Source organism: Balaenoptera physalus (genome assembly GCF_965194825.1).
Source record: "Balaenoptera physalus genome assembly, chromosome: 10".
Classification (NCBI taxonomy): domain Eukaryota; kingdom Metazoa; phylum Chordata; class Mammalia; order Artiodactyla; family Balaenopteridae; genus Balaenoptera; species Balaenoptera physalus.
In genome coordinates, this window is record NC_138889.1 from 90,639,589 (window position 1) to 90,657,461 (window position 17,873).

Consider the following 17,873-nt stretch of genomic DNA (forward strand, 5'->3'; position numbering starts at 1 on the left):
ACTGGACAGCTATATGTAAAAGAATGAAATTAGAAGACTCCCTAACATTATACACAAAAAATAAACTCAAAATGGATTAAAGACCTAAATGTAAGGTCAGACACTATCAAACTCTTAGAGGAAAACATAGGCAGAACACTCTATGACATAGATCACAGCAAGATCCTTTTTGACCCACCTCCTAGAGAAATGGAAATAAAAACAAAAATAAACAAATGGGACCTAACAAACCTTAAAAGCTTTTGCACAGCAATGGAAACCATAAACAAGATGAAAAGACAACTGTCAGAATGGGAGAAAATCTTTGCAAACAAAGCAACTGACAAAGGATTAATCTCCAAAATATACAAGCAGCTCATGCAGCTCAATATGAAAAAAACAAACAACCCAATCCAAAAATGGGCAGAAGACCTAAATAGACATTTCTCCAAAGAAGGTATACAGATTGCCAACAAACACATGAAAAGATGCTCAACATCACTAATCATTAGAGAAATGCAAATCAAAACCACAATGAGGTATCACCTCACTCCAGTCAGAATGGCCATCATCAAAAAATCTACAAACAATAAATGCTGGAGAGGGTGTGGAGAAAAGGGAACCCTCTTGCACTGTTGGTGGGAATGTAAATTGATACAGCCACTATGGAGAACAGTATGGAGGTTCCTTAAAAACTAAAAATAGAACTACCATACGACCCAGCAATTCTACTACTGGGCATATACCCTGAGAAAACCATAATTCAAAAAGTCATGTACCATAATGTTCATTGCAGCACTATTTACAATAGGCAGGATATGGAAGCAACCTAAGTGTCCATCGACAGATGAATGTATAAAGAAGAAGTGGCACATATACACAATGGAATATTACTCAGCCAGAAAAAGAAATGAAATTGAGTTATTTGTAGTGAGGTGGATGGACCTAGAGTCTGTCATACAGAGTGAAGTAAGTCAGAAAGATAAAAAACAAATACCGTATGCTAACACATGTATATGGAATCTAAAAAAAAAAAAAGGTTCTGAAGAGCTTAGGGGCAGGACAGGAATAAAGACGCAGATGTAGAGAATGGACTTGAGGACATGGGGTGGGGGGGAAGCTGGGATGAAGTGAGAGAGTGGCATGGACATATATACACTACCAAATGTAAAATAGATAGCTAGTGGGAAGCAGCTGCATAGCACAGGGAGGTCAGCTCTGTGCTTTGTGACCACCTAGAAGGGTGGGATAGGGAGGTTGGGAGGGAGACACAAGAAGGAGGGGATATGGGGGTATATGTATACGTACAGCTGATTCACCTTGTTATACAGCAGAAACTAACACAACATTGTAAAGCAATTATACTCCAATAAAGATGTAAAAAAAAAAAAAAAGAATATGTTCCTGGAAAAAAATGCAAACAGTATAGAAAGGTAAAGTGTTCCTTGACTTGTGACCGCCTGATTCCTTTTACCTGGTATATAATATTCCATGGTATCAATACACAGACAGACAGACAGACACACACACCTCCTCTTGTTCTCTCTACCCCACCTGCCTCTTAGCAGTCTTGGTGTTGAAGCTCAGCTCTCTAATCCTTGGCCTGGATATACTGGTCCCTTCTTTGTCAGCATCTCTGTGTCCAAATCCACACTCAGCAACTTCAGTGACCTTCAGGTGTCCCTTTCCCGCCTTTCACACTGTTCCAGCTCCCCCAGCAATTTGCTTTGTACCTGCTTCTGGTCCCTCTGGTCACTGCTCAGTTTATTCTTTTTCTTTTCCCCTTCAATGTTTAGGCTGCTGGAGCCTTTCTAACTGTAGTTGGCTCTTGACAAATTTACACATTTACCTTCTGCACTTATATATTTTAGTAACCCTTTTCTCTTCTGATTATTGTAAAGAACTTGTGAAATATAGAAAAGTATAAAGAGGAAAGCAAAAATGCCTAGAAGGCAATGCTGTTAATATGTAGGTTATTTTGTGATAGTCATCCCCCTTACCCTATCTATCTATCTATGTATCTGTCTATCTATCATCTATCTTCTCTAATATGCTTAACTGAGATGTCCTCTTTATTGTGGCCATTTTCTCATGTTATTAATTTTTTTCAAAACATAAGTTTTAATGACTTCAGGGATTGTTTTGATAAACTGATTTTCCCTTACCCTGTTGGTTCTATTTTAAGTCCTTGAGGAGGAGAGTGACTATCTCCTGTGTTCTTTTATGTCTTTCCAGGGAACAATCATTGCTATACTGTCCCAAGAGGGACACAGAGAGTTTATAACTCTCCTGTGTGCATTCTCCTGTTGCCTTATTTCATCTTCTGGGTCTCAAATGGCAGAGATATGGCAGAGCTGCTAGATTGCTGAATGGTTAGTAAGTAGAGTGGCTGAACCCCAGCTTAGCGAGGAGGGTGCATATCACTAACAGGGTAGGGGCCTGACTGAGCAAAATGACTCTGGAGCTGGGGTCTGGCCTCAGATTTGTGTTCTGCCCTAGGGAAGCACCAGTTGGGCTTCTTACATAATCTCCTTGCACAGTGGTTTTCTCTAGAATGGAGGTACTGACAGCCTGCTTTCCAGGTTTGTTGTGAGGGTTAGATGAGATAATATCTGAAAAGTGCTTAGTGTGGTACTAAGTACCGTCCATGGGGATCTTATCACGGAAGGGGGGAATTTTATATATATCGTCATACATATGTACTAGAGAGTAATTCAATGGCAATAAAAGCAAGTGTGATGCATTACAGTACATACATTCTAAATGATTGTGCCATCCTGTGTACTCTTTGCCATAATTAAAAACCCTGTATGATTAAATGTTTGGATATTGATCTTTAATTGTCTAAATGAGTAAATTATATTCATTCTAAATTAAGCCAATGAGGATTAAGCCAGCATTTTCCTCTGGCATATCTGCCATTTGAAAAGAGTGGTTCTAACTCACTGTTCTGAAAACTGGTAAATAAAAGGAAAGGATCAAGCATTTATCCTCCCTTTCATATATGAATTACACTTCTGAGTAATTAAACAGCTGACTTAGGAAAGTTCTTTTTTATTGAAGAATACCAGCTAATAGAAGAATGAGAGAATTAGAGTATGTCTATTTTATAACCCCTAATGAAGAAATGGATTATCAAATGGCTGCTAAAACCATTAGATGAAAAATTGAAAGGAAGCTTTATAATGTATGGATCAGGCAGAAAAGTCCTGAAACGGGCAGTCAATCTTCTCACAGACGACTTTGAATCAGTATTGCATCACTTCAAGTGGATTGTAGACACCTTATCACTCTATGGATCTCTTTGTATTATAGTTGTCTTAAATAGTACATCTTCATGCTTTAAAAATCCCAAAAGACAATGTTTTAATGTTTGCTTTAACTTTTCAAGTATGTTTAAAAGAACTCCAGAGGAGAAGAATCGTCTATTATATTTATCCAGATATTTACCATTTTGGTTGCTCTTCCTTCATTCCTGATGTTCCAGGTTTTTTTTCTGGTATCATTTTCTTTCTGTCTGAAGAACTTCCTTTAGCAGTTCTTTTAAAGCAGGTCTGCTGACAACAAATTCTCTTAATTTTCCTTCATCTGAGAATGTCTTTATTTCACCTGCTTTCCTAAAGGATATTTTTACTGCATATAGAATTCTGGGGTGGCAGTTCTTTTCTTTAAAGCACTTTAAAAATGTTGTGCCACTTCCTCTGGCTTCTCTTGTTTCCAGTGAGAAATTTACAGTTATTTTAAACTGTTTTCCCTTAGAGAATACACCACTTTTCTCTGGCTGCTTTGAAGATTTGTTTTGTTTTGTTTTTAGTTTTTACCACTTAGATGACAATGTGTCTTAGATGACAATGTGTCTGGGTACGTGGATTTCTTTGTTTATCCTGTTTAGGGTTCTCTTTGAATCTGTAGGGTTTTGTCTTTTGCCGTACTTAGTACATTTTCAACTATTCTCTCTCTCTCTTTTAAAATTGAAATGTAGTTGATTTACAATCAATCCTCTTTCTCTTTTTCTTGTGGGATTCTGATAACAATTTTAGGTCCCTGAAACTCTGTTCATTTTTTAATCAATCTTTTTTCTTTTTATTATCCAGATTGGATAATTTCTATTACTCTTTTGTCAGGTTTACTTTTTCCTCTGTCATCTCCAATCTACTTTCAAGCCCATACAATGTGGCTCTTTTTTACTTTGGTTACTATATTTTTCAGTTCTGAAATTTCCTTTTGGTTCTTCTTTACATCTTGTGTTCCTTTGCTGAGACTTTCTATTTTCCATTTGTTTCGAGAGTGTTTGTGATTGCTTGTTAGTATTTGTATAATCGCTGCTTTAAAGTCTTTGTCACAAAATTCCAACATCTGCCTTATCTTGCTGTTGGTGTCTGTTGATTATCCTTTCCCATGAGAGTTGAGATTTTCCTGTTTTTTCATATGACAAGTAATTTTGGATTATAGTTTGATTATTTTGATTACTATGTATGACACTTTGGGTTTTGTTTAAATCCCACAGAGAAGGCTTATATTTTTGCTTTAGTGGACAAATGACCCTGTTGGGTCAGACCACAAGTTCCTAACAGCCCTCTGGAAGGGCAATAAAACCCTCAGTGGGCTGTAGTCGCAGTTGTTTTTAGACTATTTTTGCAGTGCCGCTTGGACCTGTTCTGTGTCTGCACCTCCCAGTGGCCAGTCTGGGACCTGGGCAGTGGTCTATGCGTTTAGTTCTTACCATCTTTGGTGTGCTGATTAGGACCAGATCCATGCATGTGCATCTTGGAATCAGCCTCGGAGTTCAAAAACAACTTTATGAAGTTGATTTCCCAAGTTCCTCCCTCTCCGTGATCTCTCTGATATTTGCCAGTTTCCTGGGAGTCTGAGAGGGGAAAAAGATGGTAAACTTAGCACCATTTCAGTGCTAGTTCAAATTTTGGTCTTCTTCCACAGTTGGTCTGCTCCAATTTACTTTTCAGAATCTAAAAATAGCTGTTACATGTATTCTGTCCAGGTTTTCTTTAGCTGCACTCAGTGGGAGAGCCAGGGTGTGGTGTGATTGCTGCATCTGACCTGGAATTGGATCCTACCACAAGTCAGTTTGAGCATCACAAGAAAAGAGACAACCAGATACCTTCTGGTTGTCTACCTTCTGGTTGTCTGCCTTCTGATACAACCCAAAAGGAACACACATCACCACTCGATGGTATTTCTGCCCCCAAACATCCAACCTGAATCTGATTGAGCCTCTTAGTCTGTCTTAGTCAATTCAGGCTGCTATAATAAAATACCATACACTGGGTGGCATACGCAACAGAAACTTACTTCTCACAGATCTGGAAGTCCAGGATCAGAGTACCAGCATGGTCGGGTTGGTGGTGTGGACCCTCTCTCTGGTCATAACCTTACATGGCCTTCCTTGGTGTGTGCACACACAGAGAGAAATCCTCCTCCTCATCTTATAAGGGCGCTTATCCCATCATGAGAACATCACCCTCATGACCTCATCTAACCCTAAGCACCTCCCAAAGACCCCACCTCCTAATTCCATCCATTAGGGGTTAGGGTTTCCACATATGAATTTGGGGGGAACACGAACATGCAGTTCTTAACACTAACCACTAGTTTACAGGAAATTCAGGGACAGAGGAACATGTTAGTGACCCCGTAGGTAGATAAACTGCCAGATCCGGATTGTGGAATATTCTCCACCACTCAGTTTCAGCCACAAATAAATTCTAAGAAAAAAAATTAGAAGTGGGAGCCTACAGATTCAAAGAGACTGAGAGACAAGCCAACCAAATGTAATATGTGGACCTTGTTTCAACCCTGATTCAAACAAACCAACTGTTAAAAAAATTGAGATAGTTGGGAAATCTTGAATTGTGGTTGTATATCTAATGATATTAAGGCATTATTATTAATTTTTTAAGTTTAAGGATGGTGTTCTGTTTATTATTTTTAAAAAGTCCTTATCTTTGAGAAACATATACTGGAGTATATGAAAGTGAAATTACATGGTATCTAGGATGTGCTTCAAGCCTTTCCTCCGGGGTGGGGTAGGGGTGGGGGCGTGGATAGTGGGTGAGGTAGGACTGAAACAGATTTGTCAGCGTATTGGTAATTTTTTTTCATTTTAATTATGGGTTTATTGCTTAGACACTGGAAAATAAATTTTTTTCTTTTTTAAATTGAAGTATAGTTGATTTACATTGTTGTGTTAGTTACTGCTGAACAGCAAAGTGATTCATTATACATATATATACATTCTTTTTTTTAAAATATTCTTTTCCATTATGGTTTATCATAGGATATTGAATATAGTTCCTTGTGCTATACAGTTGGACCTTGTTGTTTATCCATTCCATATATAAAAGCTTACATCTGCTAACCCCGACCTCCCACTCCATCCCTCCCCCAACCCCCTCCCCCTTGGCAGCCACAAGTCTGGTCTCTATGTCCATAGTTCTGTTTCTGTTTCATAGATAGGTTCATTTGTGTCATATTTTTAGATTCCACATATAAGTGATACCATATGGTATTTGTCTTTCTCTTTCTGACTCACTTCACTTAGTATGATACTCTCTAGTTGCATCCGTTTTGCTGCAAATGACATTATTTCATTCTTTTTATGGCTGAGTAGTATTCCATTGTATACATGTACCACATCTTCTTTATCCATTTATCTGTCAATGGACATTTAGATTGTTTCCATGTCTTGGCTATTGTGAATAGTGCTGCTATGAACATAGGAGTGCATGTATCTTTTTGAATTATAGTTTTGTCTGGATACATGCCCAGGAGTGGGGTTGCTGGATCATATGGTAATTCTATTCTTAGTTTTCTGAGGAACCTCCACACTGTCTTGCACAGTGACTGTACCAACTTACATTCCCACCAACAGTGTAGGAGCGTTCCCTTTTCTCCACACCCTCTCCAGCATTTGTTGTTTGTAGACTTTTTAATGATGGCCATTCTGACTGGTGTGAGGTGGTGCCTCCTTGTAGTTTTGATTTGCATTTCTCTAACAGTTAGTGATGTTCAGCATCTTTTCATGTGCTTCTTGGCCATCTGTATGTCTTCTTTGGAGAAATATCTATTTAAGTCTTCTGCCCATTTTTGGATTGTAATGGTAATTATTGAAGCCAGGTGATTGAAACACAGGGGTTCCCTATGCCAGTCTCTATTTTTGTATGTAACTGGAATTTTCCATAATAAAATGGTAAAAAGAAATAAAAGATAAAGGAGCAGTTTTGTTGGGCGATGTCTTGACTTCAGCAAATAACTGGAGAGTCATATTTTTAAAGAACTTTATTTCTGTGGACGTGTTTTCCACTGTTTGCATTCATTTTGCAGGAGGAAGGATAAGCAAGGACCAGTGTTTCCTTCTAGAGGATCACAGTGCTGAGATTTTGCCCTTTCGCTTCCTTCCTTTCTCCTTTTTACTGTGTTTGGCCGCTTCCTCCTGCCTTGGGCTCAGACATCCTTGGCTGGAGGTGAAGCCCTGGACGGGCTGGCAGCACAGCTCTCCCCAGGTCCTCCGTCAGGGAGGACAAGGACTCCTTCCAGGAACTGAGATATGGCAGAGTGGTCTGGGTGACCACGGTGGAAAATTCTTTCAAGTGGGATCTTCTGCTGCTGTTTTCAGCATAGTTGTGCTCAGAAAATCCGCTGTGTTCTGGACTGTGTTTCTCCCACTGCTGATGAATTCTTGCCTGTCCCCCTAAAGAGCTGAATTGCTCAGCCAGTGTGTCTATATTTTGTAATCACGGAGCCCCTTGGTGCTTGTGTATTTCTGTAGCTTTATTCATGTCACCCCAGATTAGATTCCACACGTCTTCTTCACGCCTCAGCAGATCCATGAGTGGAAGCCTCAGGGAGCTGTGCCTCACGTCGGAGGGGCTGGGTGAGCAGAGGAGTGGGAGGGTGCTTACACCCTATGCTTCTAAGCTCCATCAGCAAGGTCCCCTTAAAGGCTCCTGTATGACCTGCTTCCTCAGGGAGTTATTCCTGGTCTGCCGAGCCTGGGCTGGTCATTCTGTGTGTTGGCACACCATCTTGGGCCTCCTCCAAACAAATGTCAGCTCATCAGAGGCCTGCCCTGAACACCCTGTACAGATAACTCCTCTCCTCTCCAGTCTCCCACTCTGTCTCCTTCCCCTGATTCACTCTTCTCCTCTGCACTTACCACCACTTTTTGTTTATTTTCTGCCTTCTCTGCTACACCGTGATGGCCGTGAGATGGTATTGTTGCATGGTTCACAGCTGTACTCCCAGTGCCAAGTGTATGGTCTGGCTCAGCCTTAGCACGGGATAAATGCATGTGGAATAAATTACACTTCTCATGCTTTATCTCCAGTGCACATTGACCTGCCTGTCTCCTCACTAGAGTATAAGCTCTTTAAGAACAGACTGGGTTTTCTTTTATCCCCAGTGCCTAGTAGAGTGCTTCATTTATAGGCAATACTAAATATCTGTGGAATGAGTGGATCAAGCGACTAATCAAACAAGAGGGTTAAAGAAGAAGACAGACGGTCAGGATATATTCTCAACATGGGGATGTCTTGGCCCTCTCCTTTGGTTTCAGATGTACACCCAGAGGGTACATTTAGGCTGCACATTGTTCATTCACCCCAGCTCCTACCTTCTTTCAGACTCTCATTCTCTTTCCACAGTTTCTGTGCCAGACACCCTGCAAGATGCTGCAGGGGATAAAGAGATGGGTCAGATGCAGGACCCTGCCAATGTTGAGGTGATCCTCAAGCAAGGGAGACAGAAAGAGTCATACCCAAATAAATACAATATGGGTTGACAGTGGAGAGTGCTGTGGGAACCACTGATGGGAGAGATTATTTCCCTCTGGGCTCATCAGTGGGAGTTGTTGAAGGAGATGGACCTAGGAAGATGGGTGCCATTTAAAAGTTGGCAATACGGTTCCATGGAGTCTTTTAGGCTAAGGGCTCAGCAGTGAGGTATGCAGACTGTGCAGAGCATAGGAAGCCACTTGGCTGACAATGACTGAGTACTTACTATGTATATGGCACATTTCTATATGCTTTACACGTGTGATATTTTAGGCTGATAACATTATGACTCCCTTTTTGTAGACGGCTGCACATGGCCCTGATCTGTCTCGGGGGCCAAGGGCTGCTGGGAGAGGTCCTGTGGGGTGGACTGTGAAAGGAAGGCAAGAACTTGCAGCTGGCCGCAGACAAGCCACCTCTTCTTTGAAGGTCCAGGCTGCCAGCATTTTCCAGGCCACAAAGGAGCAGTGCTTGTTAATGGGTCGGATGATTTGCAGAGAGGCTTGGGGCCAGGCATCCTCCGTCCTGGAACAGAGGAAGTCTCGGAGCAGCTCCATCTCCCCCAGTTGCCTGGTTCCCAGGGAAACGGGGGCTGGGAAGACAAGATCCCCACGGAGACCATGAGGTTGGGATGCTCGGCGAGGAAGTGGGCGGGCAGCACCGCGGGATGGGGCGCAGATGGGGGATGTGGGGGCTGGTGGCCAGGAGGTCCTCATTGATGTGTTTTGTCAAGAACCCTTTGAGGTGGGAGAGGGGCCGACTTCACAGACTTGAAATGGATTAAAGGCGACATTTCCTACGTCCCGCTGGAGACAGATTGCTTCATTTCCTGTCTTGAAGCCGGTCAGTTGCTTTTGGATGACTGCAGTGGGCCCTGGGTCCTTTCCTTCAGATGTGGTTGAGGTGAATGCCACCAGTTTAATTAACCACTGAGCTTAACCTTCTCGCTCCTCCCTCCCCTTGGCAGGGAGAGACAACTTCTCTTTCCTGAGTACTGTGGGCTGGGAAACAGATTCTTAGATCTCTGTGTTTGTGATGGCAATAATAGCTGGGGAACTTTGGAGTCGCGGTTGAATTTTTGAAGTTAACTCTGCGGACAGTTTTCCATCCTTATTGAAATCAATACTATAAAATGCAATGTTCCTCTTCCTAGTTAAGCGAGTAAAATAATACATTTTTTCAGTGACTGGGAAACCTCAGGAAGGACAAAGAAAACATACATATGGAGCACATTAAATATTGCTCGAAGATGCAGAGATACAACATCCCAAAGCAGGAAGCGTTTCGTGGTCGGTTTATGGGCCGCCTGTTGATCAGTTATGTTTCAGGGTCCTGGGTGAGGATCCACGGCGTCACAGAAACCCCGAAGACTTGACTTCTGTCCCCCCAGAGCCTATAGGGTTGGTCCACCATGCACGCACCCTGAAATCTGGCTTAAGCCTGGTAAATGCTGCAGAGGTCCTGCAAGAAATATAGTGAAACTTGAGCTGTCTGGGGTCTTTGGGGAGATTTTACTCTGGGTAAGTGAGTGTGCCTCTGACGGGGATCTCCTCTTGGCTTCCTCAGTGTCTACCTCTGTTGGTGACGGTGCAGGGCCGTTCTTAGGAATGTTAGTTTTTAGACTGGGCTGTAATACAGGGTTGCCTTTGGCTCCTTTTAGAACTTTCTGGTCCCTTTTGAAGCTATCTTAGGCTGCTCTGCTTTTGGAATTCTTCAGGTGGCTTTTTAGAGCCTTGTGGTCCCCTCCCATGGTTGTCAACTTTTATTTCTTGCTGGCAGTTTGTCTGCAGGTTGGCAACGGCGTCCTCTCTCCCTTCTAATTTGCCGTGTCCTTGGGAACTGGAACACAAACCTTGTTGGAATTTACATAACCGGAGAATCAACAGACCTGGGGGAGGGGAAGGCTGGAGGGCCCTTCCTGAGGACACCCCCAGCACTTAAAGGACACCAACATCCCGAAGTGTGTTTTGATGGTTCGGAGGCCTTTTTCTGACTTGCTGCTGGGTTTGGGGAGGTTCCTATAGCATCCTCTGCCTCTGTTTCTCTGCCCTGCATTGGGGGTGGGGGGACATAGTGTTTTATGAGGAGCCCTTCACAAGGAGGAATCCCAGGTGTGTCTGTTTACCAGCGTGTACCTGTGTTCTCTGAGCAACAGGGCACCTAAGTGTGAAAGATACTGAAGACAGGGGTTTGTGAGCCAGAGAGAATTTTGTGGGAAAAGAGAAAAGGAAAAGGAAAGTGAGTGATCACTGAGACGTCTCTGCCAGACTAGACTCTTAGAAACTTTTAGTGGAGTCTTTCCAACATACTGAAAAGGAAAAATAAAATTAAATGAACACCTGTGTTTCCCAACAGCCTGTTTTAAAAATCATATTACCTATAGTTATGGTTAAATTATTATAACTATATTAACAATAGTTAATAATACTATACTATATTATATTATAATAATAATACATTATAATATTATAACTATATTAACTATGGTTAATACTACCATATTGTGTATTTGAAAGTTGCTAAGAGAGTAGATCCTAAAAGTTTTCATCACAAAAGAGATTTTGTAACTATGTGTGGTGATGGGTGTTGACTTACTGTGGTGATCATTTTGCAGTATATACATATATCAAATCATTCTGTTGTACACGTGAAACTAATATAATATTATTATATGTCAATTATATCTCAGTGAAAAAAGTCATATTACCATATTGCCTTATTTGCTTCAGATTTTTAAAATAATAAAGTGTTCCCAAATATTATAAGTCTACAGTACATCCCTTTCTGTCCCTACCCTTCTCCCTTCTCTCCAGAGGCATCCATTGTCCTGAATTTAAGGTTGTTTCTTCCAATGCAAGTATATATTTTTGTATCTTCAATAATTGATAGTATTCTTTTGCATGGGTAACTTCATCTAATTGGTACGACACTATACATATTCTTCTGTAACTTTTATTCTTATATAACTTGCATATATCTTCTATAACTTCGCCCCCTCTATTGTATTTGTGAGATTGATCCATCTTGATTCTGGTTCATTCTTTTTTTTTTTTTTGATTTTGTATTTTTTTTTTATTGAAGTATAGTTGATTTACAGTGTTAATTTCTGCTGTACAGCAAAGAGACTCAGTTATCTACATATATACATTCTTCTTTATATTCTTTTCCATTATGTTTTATCCCAGGATATTGAATATAGTTCCCTGTGCTATACAGTAGGACCTTGTTGTTTATTGGTTCATTCATTTTTCACTGCTGTTCAGCGAGGGTTGGCAAACGATAGCCCCTGGGCCAAATTGGCCTACTCCCTGTTTTGAAAGTTACCTACTTTAAACGTATTTACTACCTGTAAATCAAGTTTTATTGGAGCACAGCCCTGCCCTTCGTTTATGAATTGTCCATGGCCGCTTTGTACCACAATGGCAAAGTTGAGTAGTTAAGACACAGTGCAAGACCCAAACGTTAGCAAAGCCTAGAGTATTTACTATCTGGCCCTGTACAGAAAGAGCTAGCCATCCCCTCCTGTAGAATTCTAACAGTGTAGCACATGGTATTAATTCTCCTGTGGGTGAACATTTGGGTCATTTCTAATATTTTTATTTTACAAACAGTGCTTCAGCACACATTTTTGTTTGTTCAGGATTCTCCCCTGAGTGTGTAGCTGGAAGTGAAATGAATGGGCCATGGGGCATATGCCCCTTAAATATCACCAGGTATCACTAAATTGGTCTCCAAGGTGGATCTACCAATTTGCACTCCCACGAGTAGTCTCTGAGACTTCCTCTCCCTCCCCATCCTGGCCAGCAACCTGGGATTTTAAGACCTTAAGTTTGGCGAGTCTGCTGCGGTTAAAGTGCTGCTTCATTACTGGCCATAGTCAACATCTTTTCAAGTTGTTGTTGAGCGTTTGCCATTGCTCTGTTGGGAATTGCCCTGTCATGTCCTTTGCCTGTTTTCCTGTTGAGTTGTTTGTCTTTTTTCTTTTGAGTTGTGAGAGTTCCTTCTGTATTCTGGTCCTAGTCCTTCTGGTTATATGCATTAAAACCAAATATATGTATTCATTCTATGCACTGAAACTGGTTTTCAGTCCCTGTGGATTCTTTATCAGTAGAGCTGTGTCTTAAGATATAGTCAGTCTTAATTCATTTGAAGATATGTGTGATCTGGATATACACATACGTACATATATACACATATATGTGGTATGCGTGTATATACACACGTGCACACGCACACATATGTGACTTCTTTTCCTTGGGAAAGTTTGTGAGGTTGAAAGGGTCTAAGGCTGAAGAGAAGTCAGTAGATGCCATCGCGTCTGCAGGTTTAGTTCAGCACCGCCTTCCCTACTGGGGCGGTTCACATAAGTTTGCAGCAGCCCCATCTTGGAGCAATTCAGGCGCCTTTCCAAGGCTGTCCATTCGAGTGAGCTGATCGTTGCTGACGCTTTGGCTGAGTAGATGTGATCCACAAGGTCCCAGGGAAGCCAGAGGCCACCGTGGTGGGATGCTGAAGGGTTTTGAGGGCTGCCTTGGACAGAAACCAAATGTGACTTATGGTTTCGGGTTTCCCCATTTTGGTTTTGGCTGAAGTCAGACCTTGGTTTCAGCATGATCAAGTGGAACCGTTCTCTGGCCCACAGCGATTTAAATAATTAAAACTTCCATTTTCAGGCCAGACTCCTTTTGCTTAGCTTCACACTGGTCCATCATTTTCAAAACTAAGAGCACGGCTTCCCCATCCCTCTACCTTCTCTGACCTTTCAAATCAAACTTTCTGAGATGAACAGTTAAAAAATAAAAAACTCCACAGCCCTTTGGGTTTCCAGGGCCCTGTGAAGTCTGCAGCTATGATCTCTGTGCATCTTAACAATCGCTCCGTGAGGCATATGAGGAAGATAAATTACAACTGCCATCCTGCTGTTGAGGACCATCCAGAGATGCCGGCGCTGACTTGTTCCTGATCCCGTAGCTGTCTTCAGTGCTGGCTGTGCCATCCTGCTCTGGTGCTCTTCGTACCACGTATAATGCACATGCCGGCTCAGTTTGTGACCGGAGATCCCATGATGACCCCTCTTCGTTATCACCAATATCACTCCTTCAGGGAGGACCACACTCTGGGGGACCGAGGCAGATATAACTCGGGGAGCATGTCCAACATTTCCTGAGCCTGTGCTACGTGTCAGACTCTGTTGTGTACATTTTCTCACATGTCATCTCCTTTGATGCTCAAATTAATGCTGTAAGTAGCAGGGCTAGCTTCATGGACCTGTGACCTGCACAGGCTCCGTGCTTAGCTTAGAAGCACGCCACACTTGGTTTAATGCCCAGCACTTATCTTCTTGAAGTTTTAAATAATTTTTGAACAGTTGACCTCGCATTTTCAGTTTGCACTAGGCCCTGCAAATTATGGAGTCAGTTCTGCACACAGATGAAGGAACCGAGGCTCAGAGAAGTGAAGTAAGTTACCCAAGATCACACAGCTAATAAATGGCAGACTGGGGGCTGGAGTAATTTCTACTTTGCTGCTTTATTTATTGAAAATAGAGCCCTGGAAAGAGCCTTGCTTGAATTGCACTGCAAGGAGTGAGGAAGTAAGATAAATTGTGCTGTAGAAATAGTGATTTTCCATGCTGATTTGCTTACATGTTGTTAAGTGGTTTTGTGCTGACCTTATGCTGGCTGGTTGCGACCTTCTTCCTTGAGGGGAAGGGCCATTTCTGTCATTTTTTTGGGGGGTTCCTGAAAGTGCCTGCAACAGGGAGCTGCTCAGGCTGAGCCAGTGGGTTAATGGGCTTCTTTGATTGCAAAGCAGAGATGGAGCTCACCTTGGTGAGCCGTAAGGAAACATGCGGACTTACCAGGCTGGTCCATAGTTAGGGAACCAGAAGGATCTGACCTAGGCCTTGGATTAGATCGTGCCATCACTCCATCAGTGGCAGAGGTTCACGGATCCCCGACCCATCTACTCCGTCTGGCTTTGCTCTTCTCTGTGTGTCTCTTTTGTTACCGACCATTCCACTCTTGACTCTCCTGGGAGATTCGGGTTTTGCCCCAGGCCCCTCAGAGGCTGCTGGCCTGCTTAACGGTTGACCAGTTAGGGCGAGGCGTTGCCCTCTGGCCACGTTGGTATGGTTATAGGGCACCAGCGTGATGACTTGGGAGAAGGAGCTTTTAGAATGGGGCAGAGTAAGTCTCGTCCTGTCCAGGTCATTGCCTGACCAGTTTCCCAGGATGGCCTTTGAGTCAGCCATCCTAGAAGGTGAGCTTGCTGCTTGCCGAGCAGGACATACCCCTGGCTGGAGAAGGTTCTGGGGGGTCCTAAGGGGACTGGCGAACCTCCCTGGTGACCTGCTCTGGTTTCCCTTCACAGCGGCAAACCCTTTGCTTTGCTCCACTGCCCGCTACCACTGCAAGAACGGCCTCTGCATTGACAAGAGCTTCATTTGCGATGGGCAAAATAACTGTCAAGACAACAGCGACGAGGAAAGCTGTGAAAGTTCTCAAGGTAGGAGCCTCTCAAGCTCTAAAAAAAATAATTACGACACCGCAGCACAGTAACACTGAAGAAAACAACACCCACCCGTGTCCAAATACAGCAGCCATGTTAATTTCTGCTCTTTACCTCGAAGCCCTCGTACACATGGTTCTAACCGCAATGCACCTACCATTTCGTATTTCTCACGCATTAAATATCAAATATACATTTTCTCTTCAAAACTGCAATTTGTCCAGCTGCATTGCACACCGTCATGGTGCTCTACTGTGGTTTTCTAAATTGTTGCATTGTTGGGGGCCACTTAGGTTGTTTCTTTCCATTGAGTTGCTTCTTCAGGATAAATTCGGCAGAGTGAGACATCTGCACGGTTCATGACTACACCTCGTCATACAGCTGTTTGGAAATTTAAAAAAATTCTCCATTGCTGCTAGTATCATCTGCGCGTGTCGGGTTTATAGTAATATCCCAGGCATTCACTGTTGTTCCCTTTTTCCCATTTTTGCTGATTTAGTAGTCATAGAATGATAGCTCCCCAAATGCTTTAATTTGCATTTCTCTGATTATGAGCAAAGTTAACATTTTCCCCTGGGTGTTTGTTTACTGCTTTGTTTCCTCTTGTATGAATTGCCTATTCCTATCAGAGCTCTCAGCCTCAGAGCTGTTGGATGGAAACTGAAGGGTGCATTTGGGGATGGAAAGAGGAGCTTTTTAGGAGACCCAGAAGGACATGGAGGGGTCATATCCTCCCCTGTTAAAACTGACTGGGTACGTTTCTTTACTCATTGTCTCTTTTCCAGTAAACATGTATTCATTTCTTCAGTGATTAGAAAAAAATACAAAGATTTAAAAATGCATGTCAATTTTAAGGCATCCTAAAAAGTATATATTTCTAATGTTATAAACAGGTATCATCCATATGTAATCTTTACTTTTCTCACTTAGTATTATGTTGCTATGATCCGTCCATTTTATAGTTTGTTGGCAGAGTTCATTTGTTTTGACCGTTATTCAGTATTTCACTGTATGACTGTACCACAGTTTATAAATTTAATAATACTGTAAAAAAGAAAAGCAAGAGAAAGATGGATAGCTGGTTAATTCATATGTTGGGCGGCAGGAAAGATGGGAGGTAAGATGAAGTTAAGTGCAGGTTCCTTTCAAGGTCCCGGCTTTTATTTTGGTTGGTGTTTATTATGTTATTAAAAATGAATGAATGACTGAGTCATGCATAGACCACTGGTGAGAGTGCGCCACAAATTAAGGAATTATGAGCCATCCAAATCCGTATGCCTGGGGTCCATAGACGAGAGAAGACAAAACGTGTACCTACATGGACTTTGCCAAAATTTGTACAGAGAGCAGCTCTGGGAGGTGAGTCTTGGGTAGAGTTAGCCTCTGACTGTCCTGACCTAGAAAATTCCCTCCTCGTGTCTCCTCCTCACCAGTGGTTCTCAAGGTTTAATCCTTAGACCGGCAGCGTCAGCATGACTTGGGAACTCTTTGGGAATGCAAAGCTCAGGATGTACCCAGGTCCACCGAATCGACCCAGGAGGTGGGCCCAGCAGTCTGTATTTTAACAAGCCCTCCAGGTGAATCGAATTCACGTGCAAATCTGTGAACCGCTGTTATCCACTAACTTTAGAGAGGTTTCTAATCTTGCCATTTGCCTAGGGATTTCTAAACTTCTGATTCAGTGGTGAACGGCAAGGTGTTTCTAGGCTTACGCAAAGTCACATTTTTATAAACCAAAGCATATGGCGTTGGGCCATTGGCCATCGGCCACCGGCAGTGGTAGAGGAACAGTAATCACAGAATCAAGTAAATATTAGCTTAGATAGGCGGGATTGAGAAAAATTTTCCATATATATTGTTTCTTATGCGTTTATGTATCCTAGACTCACTAATGGTGCCCTGAGATGGTCAGCAAAAGGACTTTCAAGTCTAAAACTTGGAAGTTAGGGAATTCATCCTGATGCTTTTAGCAGCACCTACAATGCTCCCCCCCAGCCCATGCCTATCCCAGCATTTTGCTGAAGCGGATTTTTGCTTGCCCTTAAGAAGAACTGTTCCTCTGAAGGCTGGTTCAAGTCCAGCTCGTTTCTCTCTCTATATTGTACTCTCATATTATAAGCATGAGGGGTAGGAAGAGTTGGTGGTGGACACATACACGCAAAGCCCAACTCTTGGCAAATGTCTTACTTGGAGCAACTTACCTTAGAATCTCAGCTTTGTGCCTTCCATACCCAAATGACCTCCCATTAGAAAATAAGCTCTGTTTGCACGTGCTCTCAGAAAACTAGTCCCATCAGGGCATGGGTAACAGCTGTCCATTGCCGTCAATATGACAGCCTCTGAGCAAGGATGCCCATTGTGGAAAGGCATCTCCATTAGCTACCTAAGAACAGGAAGCTTTTTGGCCTCTCGAATCACACAAGATCCTACCTAGTAGCATAGGTAGTGCCCTGCACATAGTGGATTCAGTGAGTGCTGAAGGCTAGAAAAGATTTCTTTGTAAGATGTTGTTATTAAGCTGTGTTTAATTTGTACCTTGTGCAGTATTACACTGTACACGTGCTAAAGTTATGTGAGTTCAAATATCCATAATCT

At 42.4% G+C, this 17,873-nt stretch overlaps 1 protein-coding gene across 3 annotated transcripts in view; it reads left to right on the plus strand.

Moving 5' to 3' along the window:
• The window catches only part of LDLRAD3 (low density lipoprotein receptor class A domain containing 3), a 252,658-nt gene that overhangs the window by 119,285 nt on the left and 115,500 nt on the right, over positions 1-17,873 (plus strand). For all 3 annotated transcript variants that reach the window (XM_082410561.1, XM_082410562.1, XM_082410563.1), the window contains one exon: positions 15,141-15,275. In XM_082410561.1, coding sequence (XP_082266687.1) covers positions 15,141-15,275 — 135 coding nt within the window. The remainder of the gene's footprint in view (positions 1-15,140; positions 15,276-17,873) is intronic.